This window comes from Leopardus geoffroyi, chromosome X (genome assembly GCF_018350155.1).
Source record: "Leopardus geoffroyi isolate Oge1 chromosome X, O.geoffroyi_Oge1_pat1.0, whole genome shotgun sequence".
Classification (NCBI taxonomy): domain Eukaryota; kingdom Metazoa; phylum Chordata; class Mammalia; order Carnivora; family Felidae; genus Leopardus; species Leopardus geoffroyi.
This window is the reverse complement of record NC_059343.1, coordinates 86773535-86787746: the sequence shown is the minus strand read 5'-3', so window position 1 is coordinate 86787746 and position 14212 is coordinate 86773535. Positions and strand designations below refer to the sequence as shown.

The following is a 14212-nucleotide window of genomic DNA, read 5'->3' as shown; positions in this document are numbered from 1 at the left end:
AATTTAATTAAGGCTTAGAGGGAGGTGAGGAGAGATACCTTCATACCTCCTTTCAGGTACCATCCAGCTACCTTTCAGAATCTCCAGAGTTAGATTGGAGCCAATAGATTACCAAACCTCCCAGATTTTGTATTTTGCCAAATTAAAACATGTAGATGTTCACAATCTCCTGAGCATTGTTTATTCTTAATGTAGCTTTCACTTCCTGTATATCTATTGCTTTTATGCATTTCTTATTTGCCTCATAATTTCTGACATTTTCAGAATTTTTTTACTTCAAAATAACCTCAATTTTTAAAAGTGTATATACTGCTGATAGATGAGCTAAATAAATTTGCTATGAACATATGGGAACTAATTACACTAGTATTTTTCTAAATTTTCAAATCCATTTCAGTGAATAAGTGAGAAGACATTTTTCCTACTGTGTAAGCACCTGGAGGAATATATTATGTTCTAGACTAAATGTTTATTATACCCTATGGGTTATATCTTTTAAAAATCTCAGATGAAAATCAAATTTTCAATTGCCATCTAGAAATAAATTTTTATAGATAGTGTACACATTGGTTCCTGAAAATGGTAGAAAAGGTTTCTTGTCAAGTTCCCCAGCACAAGTGTGAATGCTCTGTTTTTGACTACTTACTAGTAGTGAAAGGACACATTGTGGCCAGCCAACTCAAATTGCTACCCACGTTTAATCATTGTAAATAAGGGAAGCAGAGAGACCCATGTTATATTTTCAGAACTGGCATGCTCAATACAGAACTATTAGTTTAAAAATACCACTGAACATTCTATTTGAATTAATCTAGGCTTCTGTGAAAAACAAAATAATAAAAAGTACAATTGGTCACTTAAACATATGCTACTCATTCCATGCAGGTTATTAACTTAGTGATTGCACATATCATTAAAGAACAATGAGAGTAAATACAACTCTATAACACTTGGAAAACAGTTCAGAATTGATAAATTTCCATTTTGAAATATCTATTTTTTTTTTTACAGAAGCAAAATCACCTTTCTTAGTGGAAACAATACATCTATGAAACATGTATATATGTTGAACAGGACTTTTCAAAGGAGCAACTAATTGTCCCAATATGAAATGAACATGTATCACTGCTAAGCTTTTACATATTGTTGGTGCATAATGCATTTTCTGAGAAGCTGGGTATAGAAAAGCAATGGAGAAACAAGTACTTTAAACAAAACCCATGGATCACAGAGAATCAATAATGTAAAGAAGTTGAAAGAAAAAAATCAAAACATATTATCTAATATTCTCTTAAACATTTGAGTTTCACATTCACAAGAGCTGGGAAAATTCTTAATTTTTACACACTGTGTACATCTGTCCTTATTATATTTGTCCAAAAACATGATTTATGAACCATTTTAAAACTTCCAGAATCAGCCTTGATTAAAACTTGGCCCCCAAAGGCATCTTAGTTGAAAACACACCAAAATTGATTAATTGGAAAGAACACAAAATAGTAATCCACAATAAATACTAGATACTAGATAGGGGCACATTCCTTACAGCAAATTTATAATATTTTAGATCATTCATAGGTATTTTCTGGTGTGGTATAGTCACAGTCATAATGGGAGGGTGGAGAAGTTTAGTCTATAAAACATACTCTTTGAAGCACCAGGAATAGACATACTTCTGCAGGAACCTTGCACACATGGCCAAGCAGACATTGTGTATGTACAGCATAGTCTCTTTCACAACTACATTTCAGATGAGAATAACTGCAATTGCTGCTCTACCACTAGTAAACTTGAATCATTTAGCACTTCATCTGTGAATATTGTTGTTTTACTTCTTTTCTACTGCTGACTACTTGCAGTCAATATTTACTTAAATTCAAACTCCAATGATGCTGTAAAAAAGTAGGAAGATGCTCATATCTTCATATAAAGCAGGTCAAGAGATCATTTGGAAAAATATCCAAATGTGAATTGTTAGGAAACAATAAAATTTGCATCTTAAAATGTGTTTTCAAGTTTGTAAAACTTTTGAAATAGGCTAGAAAGCCATAAGAGTTGTTCAAAATCATCTTCAAAGAACTAGTAGCCTGTCTACTCATTTGCTTAAGAATGCACATTGTTTGCCTTCCTACCACATCTTGCCTACAGAAGATGTGCTTGCCTATACAACAATAAGCTGTCATATTAGCTGCTGATTTAGTCTACAGAAGTTGTCCATTATGTTGAAGAACTTCCAAAAATTTTGGTGACATTTTTTCTTAACCGATCTTCCTCTACATACAATCTTCTAACTGGGGTGCTTCAACACGTCTTTCTTGATAATTCCTGATTTTTCAGTTATTCTGTAGAAGTTCTCTTTTCCCCCTTATACTTAGTTCAGAATTTTCAAATTCAATTAAAGTTCTTAAGTTTTCCTTATTTGAAATGCCATGTTAATCTGAAATATACATAAATAGGGGGAGGTTTCTCATCTACTAAGTTTACAGTCCAAATAGTATCATAAAACCTACTCTAAAACAACAAGATTTTTACATTTTTATTTTCAGGAAGAAATAAAAACTACACATTGAAACAAGGTACTATACTACAAAAACAGGTCCTTCTTTACACCCACTATTCTGCAAATGTAAACACAAATTTTAAGTACAAAAGGGATTCTGTGCCTTTCACTCTGAACACTTTTTCAGCACCTCAGTGTTATTAGGTGTACTTTATGCTTGGCTTAGCAGAAATTCTGTTCTTTGTATGTTCTGTTCTGTTCTATGTATGTTCACATAGCTGTTTAGAGGACTTCAGAGTTTTCACTACCAAATATCACTGGTGAAGCTAAGCTCTTTGGATGATAAAGGTAGCAGGGAATTGTTCCTATGAAATTCCTGGGTATCTTTCAGGGCATTATTAAGGGGTAGCTGTCCATTGAGAAGTGTCAGAGGCAGGTTGCAATAAGTGTGGTGGTTGCCTAAGGAAGGTACTGGCAAGGTGGTGGTTGGCATCTCATGTTTATAACCTCTGCAACAGTGTCTCACTTGCATTGAATCTGAATGGTGGAAATCAGGGAGAGCAGCTTGAGATGACACCAGAGAGGTCGAGGTACTGGTCATAGCAATAGAGGGTATAGGCTGGAGTTCTCCAAAAAGTCCTTGTTCTGCAGAGTCCAGAACATGACACCGAGAAAGCATTTCTTTTTTCTTGACGGGCATTTCATATACTAATTGCTTCCAAAACTTAGAATTTAATTTGCTGCTTTTTGGTCCCTTCCACTTGATTAGGGACAGAAGTTTGATGCTGCGCTTTAGTGATTCTACTTCCTGGCAATCCACCTTTCCTCTTAATTCTGTACACTCAATCAAAATCACTTTGATTTCTCCACTGACTAGTATGTTATGGAGTCTGCTTTCCAATTCGAAAATACTCCATCCTCGTCTGAGAATATAGTCTGGAGTTAGCACGATAATAAGTCTTCTGCTTTGCTCAACAAATCTTGTGAGATCTTCAATGTATGCTACAAATCACAGAAAGAGAGAAAGAGTAAAATAAAGACATTTCCAGTCTTTAATGCATTAGGTTTGCACTCTAATATAGCAAAAAGCCAGTCTTTCGCTAAGGTATATCACATTTTCTTGCATTGCAAATTCAGAAAGTCCATTTCCTTAAAAATAACAATAAAAAAACTCTGCTTATACTACTTATTTTATTTCTCCTCATTATTACTTACAGTGTTCTGTCGATGAATACAAATGCTGACTTCTTCAGAGCTCAGCTGTATTTAAGTTATTTTTTATTTATTGAATCATTTAATTCAAGGCAGGCTTCCAGGTTAGTGCTTGAGGTGAACATCAGATTGACAAAAAGAGAAATGGAGCTGTTTAATGAATGAAGGGCCACTGTTTTGTGGGTTGGCTTTGGTTTTTCCCCTAGTTTTAAACTACTAAACAATTGGGGGGTTTATGTGTATGAGATACTTCAAAGATAATTGTGATAGAAATAGTTGAAAATCTCTTCTAGAATCATAGCTTGTTTCTCAGAATAACTTTTGTTATATGCAACCTTAGGTTCCAAATTTGGCCCTTCAAACTAAGAGACAGGGAAGTGGTGTGTGTGTGTGTGTGTGTGCCCATGAGTTTAATTTGAACCAGCTGTTCTTTGTTCTGGGGAAGAGTAAGGGGTGAAGTCAGAGATGGGGGCCGTACTGAATGAACAGTAAAGGAGGAATCTATCAGTTGAGAGGTCTTTGCCCTACTTTGTGGAACAATTCTGAGAGTGAGGTGAATATGTTATATAGTCTTTTCATGGTAGAAAAACACCCAACTAATGCTAGATTGATTTATCCTGTGGAATAATCCTTTTGTAATCATGCTTCCTAAAGTCTTATCTGCCAAAAGTGGAAACACACACATGTTAACAAACGGAGACTTGGACACAGGTGCGGCAACAGAGAGCTGTCTTTACTAAGCAGAGCACAAGGCTTTGTCTAATGTACAGTGCCCTCTAGCAGAAGCAGTGCTTACAGAAGCATAGCAACACTTGTCACTGCAAATCTGCCGAAGGTTACAGACTGCATTCAAAGAGTCACGTCCAGTACATAGTGTGGGGCCACCAAACAGCTCAGTACAAGTCATTTGAAAAGAGAAACTTATTTTACAAATGCATATTTTACAGATATCTCTCTTTTCCAGTGTTTTATTTCCACCACTAGGCAGCAAGAACACTTTTGCAAGTGAAAATGAGTAAACTTTCTACACAGCCTATAGAGAAACAAAAAACCTTTTAAGACATACACATTGAAATTGCCCATTTAACAATTTGTTGTTACTATTGTTTTGGTTTTTACTTAATACATCTCATGACTTTCTCATGCAGTAGTACAATGACTGTTTATAAGGCAACTTCTAGGTGCAGAGGGAACCTCTTAAGAATTTTAAGAGATCATGTATTCAGGGAAAAATCAGCATTGAAATATGTAAAAAAATAAAGGCCAATAAAATAAATAAAAGCAAAAAAAAAAACAAAACAAAATAAAAACACCACACAAGCAGCAATGGGGAAGTTATCACTTTGTAATTATCACTTAGAGAACTGGTGAAACAGAATGAAAGGAAAGGTAGAAAGTTTCAATAGAGTGGAAAAATATTATCCCAATGTATCAACAGCTCTGACTCTTCATTTTCTTCCTTTCTTCCTGCTCCCAAAAAGAAAGAAGTTATATGGGAACCTTCATCATTAGAAGTTGGATCTGTAAGATACAGTACAATAAACTATCATGGGGGCGCCTGGGTGACGCAGTCGGTTAAGCGTCCAACTTCAGCCAGGTCACGATCTCGCGGTCCGGGAGTTCGAGCCCCGCGTCGGGCTCTGGGCTGATGGCTCAGAGCCTGGAGCCTGTTTCCGATTCTGTGTCTCCCTCTCTCTCTGACCCTCCCCCGTGCATGCTCTGTCTCTCTCTGTCCCAAAAATGAATAAACGTTGAAAAAAAAAAATAAAAAAAAAAACTATCATGCATCTTTCCCATTATTCTTTTCACCTTTCCTCCACACAAAGCAAAGCAAAGCAAAGCAAAACAAAACAAAACCCAAATTCAAAATTATGGCATGAATGTAGGAGTCCATGAAAATACAATTTTTCCACTTAAATTATGAGTTAATTGTTAATTTTACGTTGGAATTCATTACAAAATAATTTACCAAAGGGTTATTCTGAGTAGTAGTATTCCCTCATTATTCAGCTTTTCCTTTAATTAAAAAAAAAATCTATACAAGAGCACATCTGTCAACATAAACTATGCTTCCATGAGTAACCCGTTTTCTATGTGTTGGGATGTAGTCTAATTTACTTTTTAACTATACTATTAAAATCAAAAGGTATTTCTATCTATGCATATCTCTACTTAAAAAAATTACAACTCAGGTGTCTACAGAATTAAAAGAAACTATACACATATATACTAAATGGTTTTATTGGGATTCATGGGCTTTGGCTTTTGCTATCTCCTTTCTTGAATGGGGAAGGGAACAGGGTACATTTTTTCCCTCAATTGGTATGGTTCTCCTTCTTCATCTGACTATTATATTTCACTATTTGGGAGCTAAGCCAAATGCAACATTTAACATTTTAGGGGCTTCTTAGAGATTCATTAGACAGAATTTGCATTTGCCCCCAGAAGGAATGACTGCCAGGACAGATCCCACTATGCTCAGCTGTGCAGTGTGTGGGTGTTGAAGGGAAACTTGGATAGAAGGATTGGTCCCTGTCTCCTGCATACTACACTGGCTATGCTTATCCTGGCAAAGCCTAGTGGAGAGCTGAGGCAACCATCCAGATAATTCCGGCTGAAAACCTGCTGTGGAAGAAAAAAGGTCTGAATTATCCTGGTTTGTCCTATATATACATTAATCATATGCACTGGAGTCAGTCAGAACATCAAAATTTTCCCTGGGCAGACACCGCCCAAGTGTCCCAAAGAAAACATGAGACATTTGCTTGGGCCCTGAATTTCGCGTTCCATTTCACTTGGTGAAAAACCAAGTGGAAGTTTTCAGATGTGGAGCCCATATTTCGCTTCTTGGGATGGTGATCAGTGGCTGGGCAGCAACCTCAATGTTTGAAAGCAGCTGGGGAGGTGCCTCTTAATGCTGCCTGGCTCTAAGGAAAAGAAGGAGAGACTGTGCACTAACTTCCATATTCTGGCTCTCTCCCTGTTTTTCTCTCTGTTTTTTTTCCACCCCCACCCCTTGCTCCTCTATACATCTCTCTTTCTCTTTTTCTGTCCTTTCTCCTTCTTGTCCTTTTATCTCCCTCTTTGCTTTCTTGTTCATTCTTTCTTTCTGCCTTTCCCTCTCTTGTTCTCCTTTCCTTTCTCATCTATCTCCCTTTGCCCCTTCCTCCCTTCTTAAGTCTTTTCATTCTTTCTCTTTATCTTTGAGAAAAAAACCAGGACCTAGCCATCATGGAAAATATAAGTAAATTAACAAGAGACCAAACAGGTAGAGTTAACATTTTTTACTTGCTAATCCTTAGTCAGGGAGTTGTTTCTGGCTTTTATTTATTTATTTTTTTTTTTAAAGTTTTTTTTTTTTTTTTTCAACGTTTATTTATTTTTGGGACAGAGAGAGACAGAGCATGAACGGGGAGGGGCAGAGAGAGAGGGAGACACAGAATCGGAAACGGGCTCCAGGCTCTGAGCCATCAGCCCAGAGCCTGACGCGGGGCTCGAACTCACGGACCTCGAGATCGTGACCTGGCTGAAGTCGGACGCTCAACCGACTGCGCCACCCAGGCGCCCCTGTTTCTGGCTTTTAAGCAGCAAGTGCCCCAAATAATTTCCCTCTTACTCCCAGGTTGCATTTCTTTTTTTTTTTTTTTTTTTTTAATTTTTTTTTCAATGTTTATTTATTTTTGGGACAGAGAGAGACAGAACATGAACGGGGGAGGGTCAGAGAGAGAGGGAGACACAGAATCGGAAACAGGCTCCAGGCTCTGAGCCATCAGCCCAGAGCCCGACGCGGGGCTCGAACTCCCGGACCGCGAGATCGTGACCTGGCTGAAGTCGGACGCTTAACCGACTGTGCCACCCAGGCGCCCCCCAGGTTGCATTTCTGCATCCAATGACTATGAACTGGAGCCTGATCCATTAGGAACATGTTCTGTTTTTGTATGGTCTGTGAGCAAGGAATATTTTTTAAGGGTTATAAAAAAAAGAATATGATGTAACAGAGACCATATACGACCCACAAAGCCAAAAATATTTACTATCTGGACCTTCACAGAGAAAGTTTTCTGTCCCTGAATTAGAGACGAATCAGGGTGTTTAGGTTTGGAAAAGTTCAAAATAAACTAAGCAGAAACAGGTATCATGTTAAGACATTGCTGATCCATAGCTAGTGTAGTCTCTGACAGGCAGTGGTGTTTGCCATGGTAGGGCTGTGGTTTTGCAGGGGACATTTTAGAAACCTTCAGAAACCATTTAAAAAGCTTGTTACCACGAAGAGATAATAAGGAAACTTAAAAAAAAATCCCTAAATCCACAACACACATGAATATTCATTAAATCTTGCCTTGACTTATTCAGGCAAATTTAGCAACTGAGTACCAAGAATCCCTTAAAAGGCTCTTTTTCCACATAAAAAATATGAAATATCCCTTAAATAAAAGGTCATTAAGGTATTTCTTTGCAGAGTTTTGTTTGAAGTAACTTATGATGACAGAAAAGACTAAACAGGCCTGGTGCTGATAGCCTTCTGCTTCTGTAGATAAGGCTATGAAACTACACCAAATTATCAGACATGAAATAAAGCTGATTATGATTCATCTATTTGTGATCTTTACAATTGGTAAAGAGAAAAATCCCCTTGAATGTAGTTTTGATAGGGGTGCTTAAGTTGGTATAAATTCATTTTTCACATAAGTGCAACTGCAAAGAACCTTTTTTCTTTTGTTTATTTGGGAGTTGACAGAGATTGGAAAACATTCTAGAAAGGAAATGCATTGTCACTAGGCCCTCTTTGGGATGTGTACCTATTAGAGAAGTGAAGAAAGGTCAAGCCAACAGGAAACAAGGAAAGTGACTTCCTAAACTATTAAAAGGAAAGCAAATTCAATTAAAAAATTCCTTTCAGGGGCAGTTGTATAAACCAAAATTACAGTGCATTTAGAAAAGTAGAATTAGATCTACAAAAGTGACTTGAAAATAGGACACTTATTTAAAAAGCAAAAAAGTAAACTGAAGAAAGAAATAAAACAATAAAATAAAAGCAGGAAGAATGGCACTCACAAGAAATTGCTTCTAATGGGATATATTTACTTTTCCAAAAGAACTCAGTACTCCCCTAAATCTCAGGCCCTCAATCGTACAAGGGAGAAAATTACCTGTATATTTAGGAATTTCTATGAGGTGTTGCTATTACCGACTAACCATCTGATTTATCAAACTAATCAATTAGCTATTTGTAAATGATCTTTGCGTTGACACTCCTACTTAAGTCAGGGTCATTTTTAAAAAGTTGAAAGACAAATAGCTTGTAGACAAAGACATGATTTACTATTTTTCCAGGTTCAAATAATAGTTTGATATACTTAAACCCACAGCTATGTACACCCCCTATCAGTTAAACAGACAAATCATTTGGGTAAGATAGGATGCATTAATACAGAGACTACTTCATTAATCTTTGGCAAACACCAGCTAACTCACAGCTATCAACAGTGGTATTTATAAAGCCTATGGGTTAATACATAAAGACTTAAAACCAAGATTTAATTTCTAAATTGCAATTAGAAATGAGGATTTTTCAGAGAGACAGAGAGTGAGAGAGAAAGAGCATGTGTGCAAGCAGAGAGGGTTAGAGGGAGAGGAGAGAGAATCTCAAGCAGGCTCCACACCCAGCACAGCCTAATGTGGGGCTCCATCTCAAGACCTTGAGATCATGACCTTAGCCAAAATCAAGAATCAGATGCTTAACCGACTGAGCCACCCAGGCACCCCAAAAATGAGTTCTAATTGATTGAGATGGGTCCTTTCCATGAATGGTATGGAGAAGCCAGAAAAATAATATAGGTTTCCTGTGTATCAAAGAAAAAAATGTATTATTCAGCACTCTATATTTGGGAAAATTATTAGCCCTCTGGTATAACTAGAAGCTTGCTTACAGTGAGGTACTTTATCATGTAGTCTCACTGAAAATACTATCTGTTTTATAAATAATGATGTTTAATACTAACTTATTGAAACAGTTATGCAGGTTGATAACATGACTCTTTATCTTGGCTGATATTACCAAAGATTTGGGTCTTAATTCTGCCTCTGGCAGATGTAAGATTCTCTCTGTGTTATCTGCCACAAAGATTGGGGCTATGAAAATTTTATGTAACTAGGTGTGTGTGTGTGTGTGTAAAAAGGAGAGGCTTTCTTTTTTTAATTTTTTTAATGTTTATTTATTTAAAAAAAATTTTTTTTCAACGTTTATTTATTTTTGGGACAGAGAGAGACAGAGCATGAACGGGGGAGGGGCAGAGAGAGAGGGAGACACAGAATCGGAAGCAGGCTCCAGGCTCTGAGCCATCAGCCCAGAGCCCGACGCGGGGCTCGAACTCACGGACCGCGAGATCGTGACCTGGCTGAAGTCGGACGCTTAACCGACTGCGCCACCCAGGCGCCCCTAATGTTTATTTATTTTTGAGAGACAGATCACAAGTGGGAGAGGGGCAGAGAAAGAGAAAGACACAGAACCTGAAGCAGGCTCCAGTTTCTGAGCTGTCAGCTCAAGCCTGATGTGGGGCTCGAACCCACAACTGTGAGATCATGACTTGGGCTGAAGTTGGATGCTTAACCGACTGAGCCATCCAGGTGCCCCAAAAGGAGGGGCTTTCTAAACAATGTGTGATATTACTTACCCTACAAAAACTTTCTCTGTCCCCACCTTTCAAGCCTTTGGCTTGATAATTCATAGATAGTTCATTGGGCTAAATGTTTTGGTAAGAGTTTTGTTCTCTACTGACTAATGTTAAGGATCCTAATTAATTCTGGTTGATAAGTCTATCAATGGTTAACATGGATTTTCTGAGACCTTGTAAGTATAGCAAACTATATTCACAGTTTTGACTTTGAAGTCTATATTTCTGGTAGTGAATCCTTTACTTTTGCTATTATATTATATATGTGCGTAGGTGGGAAAGCATGACAGTAGGCAGAATCTACTCTGGAATATTGTCCACATCTTTAAATTCTTTCTCATCTCTCTTCATCTCTTTACCAAGAGTAGAACACATTCAGAGAATATTGAAAGAAAGATAATGTGGAGAGTTAGCAAAAAGTCTGCAAAATATCCTTCCCCTTCTCTTTTCTCCCTTAACCTCATACCCTGGAAACTTGTGGGTAAAACTAATTTCAATAAGTTCAATCTTAGTAAATATGGAACAAGACTACTTGATCCTTATATTGTCTTTTCTGTGGCTCCTTTGTACTTAAAGACAATTTTATTATGGTCTTCTACTCTTTTTTAAGGTGCCTGTTCTTTGTGCCCCTCAAGCAGTAAATTTCTTGATTGAAATTCTACACAATTCTTCCTTAACCTCAAACTTTCATGAAAAACCTCAGTCCATTGACCTCAGTACATTTTGGGCATATTGGGGTACAGTTCCCTTTCTCTTGACTCTAACGTGAAGGGGATAGTGGACATATCTAATTTTATTCCATGTAATTAAACTGCACACAATGTATTAAATTTCCATGGTTGTGCATGTCACCCCTGCCTCACACTTTTTAGTTCACAGACATCAGATTGCCTAGAAAAGGATTTTATTACTCCCCAAGGACAATTTACTTGAATGGTGTCCAATATGTCTAGCTATTAGAGGAACTATTGGCAATGAGTACTTACAGATCCATGTACAAAAATGTTTTTTTTTTTGCATGCCTCATTTAGAAGTGACTAGGCATCATCTGACACCAGATGTATTCTCCACTCATTTGTCATTTCATTGTCAGCACAATCACATGGCTAGCACTAAGCATTGAAAAACTGAAGATTAGAAGAGTAAGGAAATGCAAGAATGTAATCATACATTATCATTTTCCCTTAAATTACTGAAGGAGTCATAAGATTGTTGAGTTTCACTCACTCAATTACTTCTTCAGTAACACTGATACTTGAGGCCAAATTCATAAATATAACTTCAACACACATAGCTGGTCAAACATATGTATGACCAGTGCAATAATAAATGAATAACTCACATAGAGATCCCCATAGTCTTTCTATGAATAGAAGGAAAAATTGAAGTAAATGCCTTTGAAGGTTTTTTTTCTCTTCAAAGTCCACTTTGATATTTATAGATTTTTTGAAAGCCTCAGCCAAACTGGCTCAATTTAAAATTGTTAATAAATATTGCATATGCATTTTTTAAGTACCTTGATTGCTTTCTCTTAAAGGCAAACAAAAGCTACAGGATTGGATTGTTTCTACTTTTAGTTTTAGAATGCTGTTTTCTCCAACTGATCAGTAGCCCTCCACCTAATTCAATAACATTTTATAGTTTTATGTTTTTTAATCCCTGCAGAAACACTGAGATATGATAGGCTAGAGAACCTACATGGTACTCATCCAAAAATGTCCTCAATCTCAGGATCTCAATTGCACAGCTGGGTTCTATTGGTCACATGTCAGCTTCAGAGCACATCTGTTCATTCCTCAAGGATCCACTAGGCCCCATGAACACAATGTGCTCTGTGTACAGTACTTTCCACCCAAAACCCAGCAGCTGCAGGGGTGAGAAAAACCTCTACTTCTCAAATTTGTGTCTCTAGGTAGTGTGAATAGGGTGTTTTCTATCTGGTTTTCTTTTGGTTGCCTGTCAGTTCTGACATTCAGACGCCTGTTGGCAACAAAGTTGCTTTTGCTATTCTCAGGACAGATGTTTCTAGCCTGGGAAGAGACAAACCAAATTTTTACTGGAAAGTAGGAATTTTTGCCACATACAGGCACTAAACCTGAGAAAACATAAGGAAGATTCTGGCCACAGGCTCAAGAATGGAAAGGTAGGTCACCGCCAGGAAAATAATGTCCAGATCTGAAGCCTTTAAGTTTTAGCCTTCAGGAAAAATATTTGTGTCAAATCTCCCCATCTCTGCTGGTTCATGATGGCCAAAGCACACTTCCCTAGAAGGGCATGTCGTAACAGTACAGACACCACCTCACCTTGGAAAGTGACATGTTTCTATCGAAAATTTTTGAGAACTCTTGGTCATATGAGGAAGAGACAGAGAGACAGAGACAGAGACAGGGACAGAGACAAAAGGAAGGTGGCGGGGGAATCTCATTCATGTACTTTTGAAGTTGTATGCATTGAAAAGTTTTGTACGTTAATGAGATTGAGTTGGAATACCATAAGAGTGGTACAAAAGAAATGGAAGAGACATCAAAAGTGAAGACATTAAATATTAATGGGTTAATGTTGACCTCATTAATTTCATTCATAGAAAATTATTGTTGTAGATCAAGGATGATATTATGAAGTCTGCTTTTATAATCCTCAAAGGCCTCATTGCTAGTTTTTGGAGGAAGGTGTAGTCTTGGGTCAACATGTTTTAAATGAGATGTGAGGGACAAACATAGCTTATAATATTGTAACTAGTTCCCCGCCCCCCAGGAATGTGTCTATATTTATATAGCATAACCTGTTAAATCTGTACCAATGGCTGCAAATACAGACCACAGAAGCTTCTTTAATAACACACATACACCGAGTCCAAAATGTTCTACTCTGTCATTCATGTGTAAATCAAGTATATTATTCATATACTTCATCAACTTCCTGAAGGCGTGCTAAAAATGCCAAGCAAAAACTCGTTAATCGTGACATGGTGACTGCTCAGCCAGCTCTGAAATGTTGATGGAAAAAGAAAAATTGTCAAAGGGCCTTTTTAAGAACTTCTGCAGGTTACACTCGCGAATCAGAACTCAGAGAACATGAATTTCCTCATTCAGGAAGGAAGGATTAAAATCAAACACCCTCCAGTGGTTGCATCTAAAAACTGCATAGTTGTCCAAAATGGCTTACTTGTAAAAGGAGTCTTCCTGTGTACCACTGAGTACCCAGGATCCAAGTCCCTGCTCAGTCTGATGGTTGTATAATCTCAAAAAAAATTAAAATTATCTTCTATGGACTATAAAATGTCTGCCATCCTAGTGACTTTTTGGGTGTTTTTCTGTTAAGTTCTTTAAATGTCAGGGTATAATATGTGACAACTTCCTACTATCTTTTATTCAGTGTGCTATAGTCCCCAACTCAAATCTTGTAGTTTTGAGCTAGGAAATACAGCTTATATACACCTCACACTCTATGGTCAAGGAGGATGACCAGGCCTGTCTTTGATACACCAAAACAACTAATTAATTTGAATCAATTTATCCAAACAAATAGCTAAGTCAGTGAGGTGTAAAATATTCTACCACCTGTTTGGCTAAATTGACACAGCATGTTGATTCATTTGACCTGAGACATCACCAAAACAGACTATATGGGAGCATTAAGAAGACATAATTTGGGGATGCATCTCTTTCACCCTCATGGTGTTTGGGTCTGACTCTCACCTATACACAATAGCTTCTTCTTTACATAATAAGCCAAGTATCATTTACTGAATCTTAGGTAAAGTGGTTTTCCTGTGTTCCATGTTGTCCCATTTCCTTCTTTTTTTTTTTTTAATTTTTTTAACGTT

The 14212-nt window shown here is 37.3% G+C and overlaps 1 protein-coding gene across 1 annotated transcript in view; it reads right to left on the bottom strand.

Annotated features, from left to right (window-relative positions):
• Window positions 1-679: 679 nt before the first annotated feature.
• Window positions 680-14212, bottom strand: part of IL1RAPL2 (interleukin 1 receptor accessory protein like 2) — a 1221298-nt gene continuing 1207765 nt past the window's right edge. The window contains exon 11 of the mRNA XM_045472869.1: window positions 680-3502. Within this exon, the coding sequence (XP_045328825.1) occupies window positions 2805-3502 (698 nt within the window). The 3' untranslated portion in view covers window positions 680-2804. The remainder of the gene's footprint in view (window positions 3503-14212) is intronic.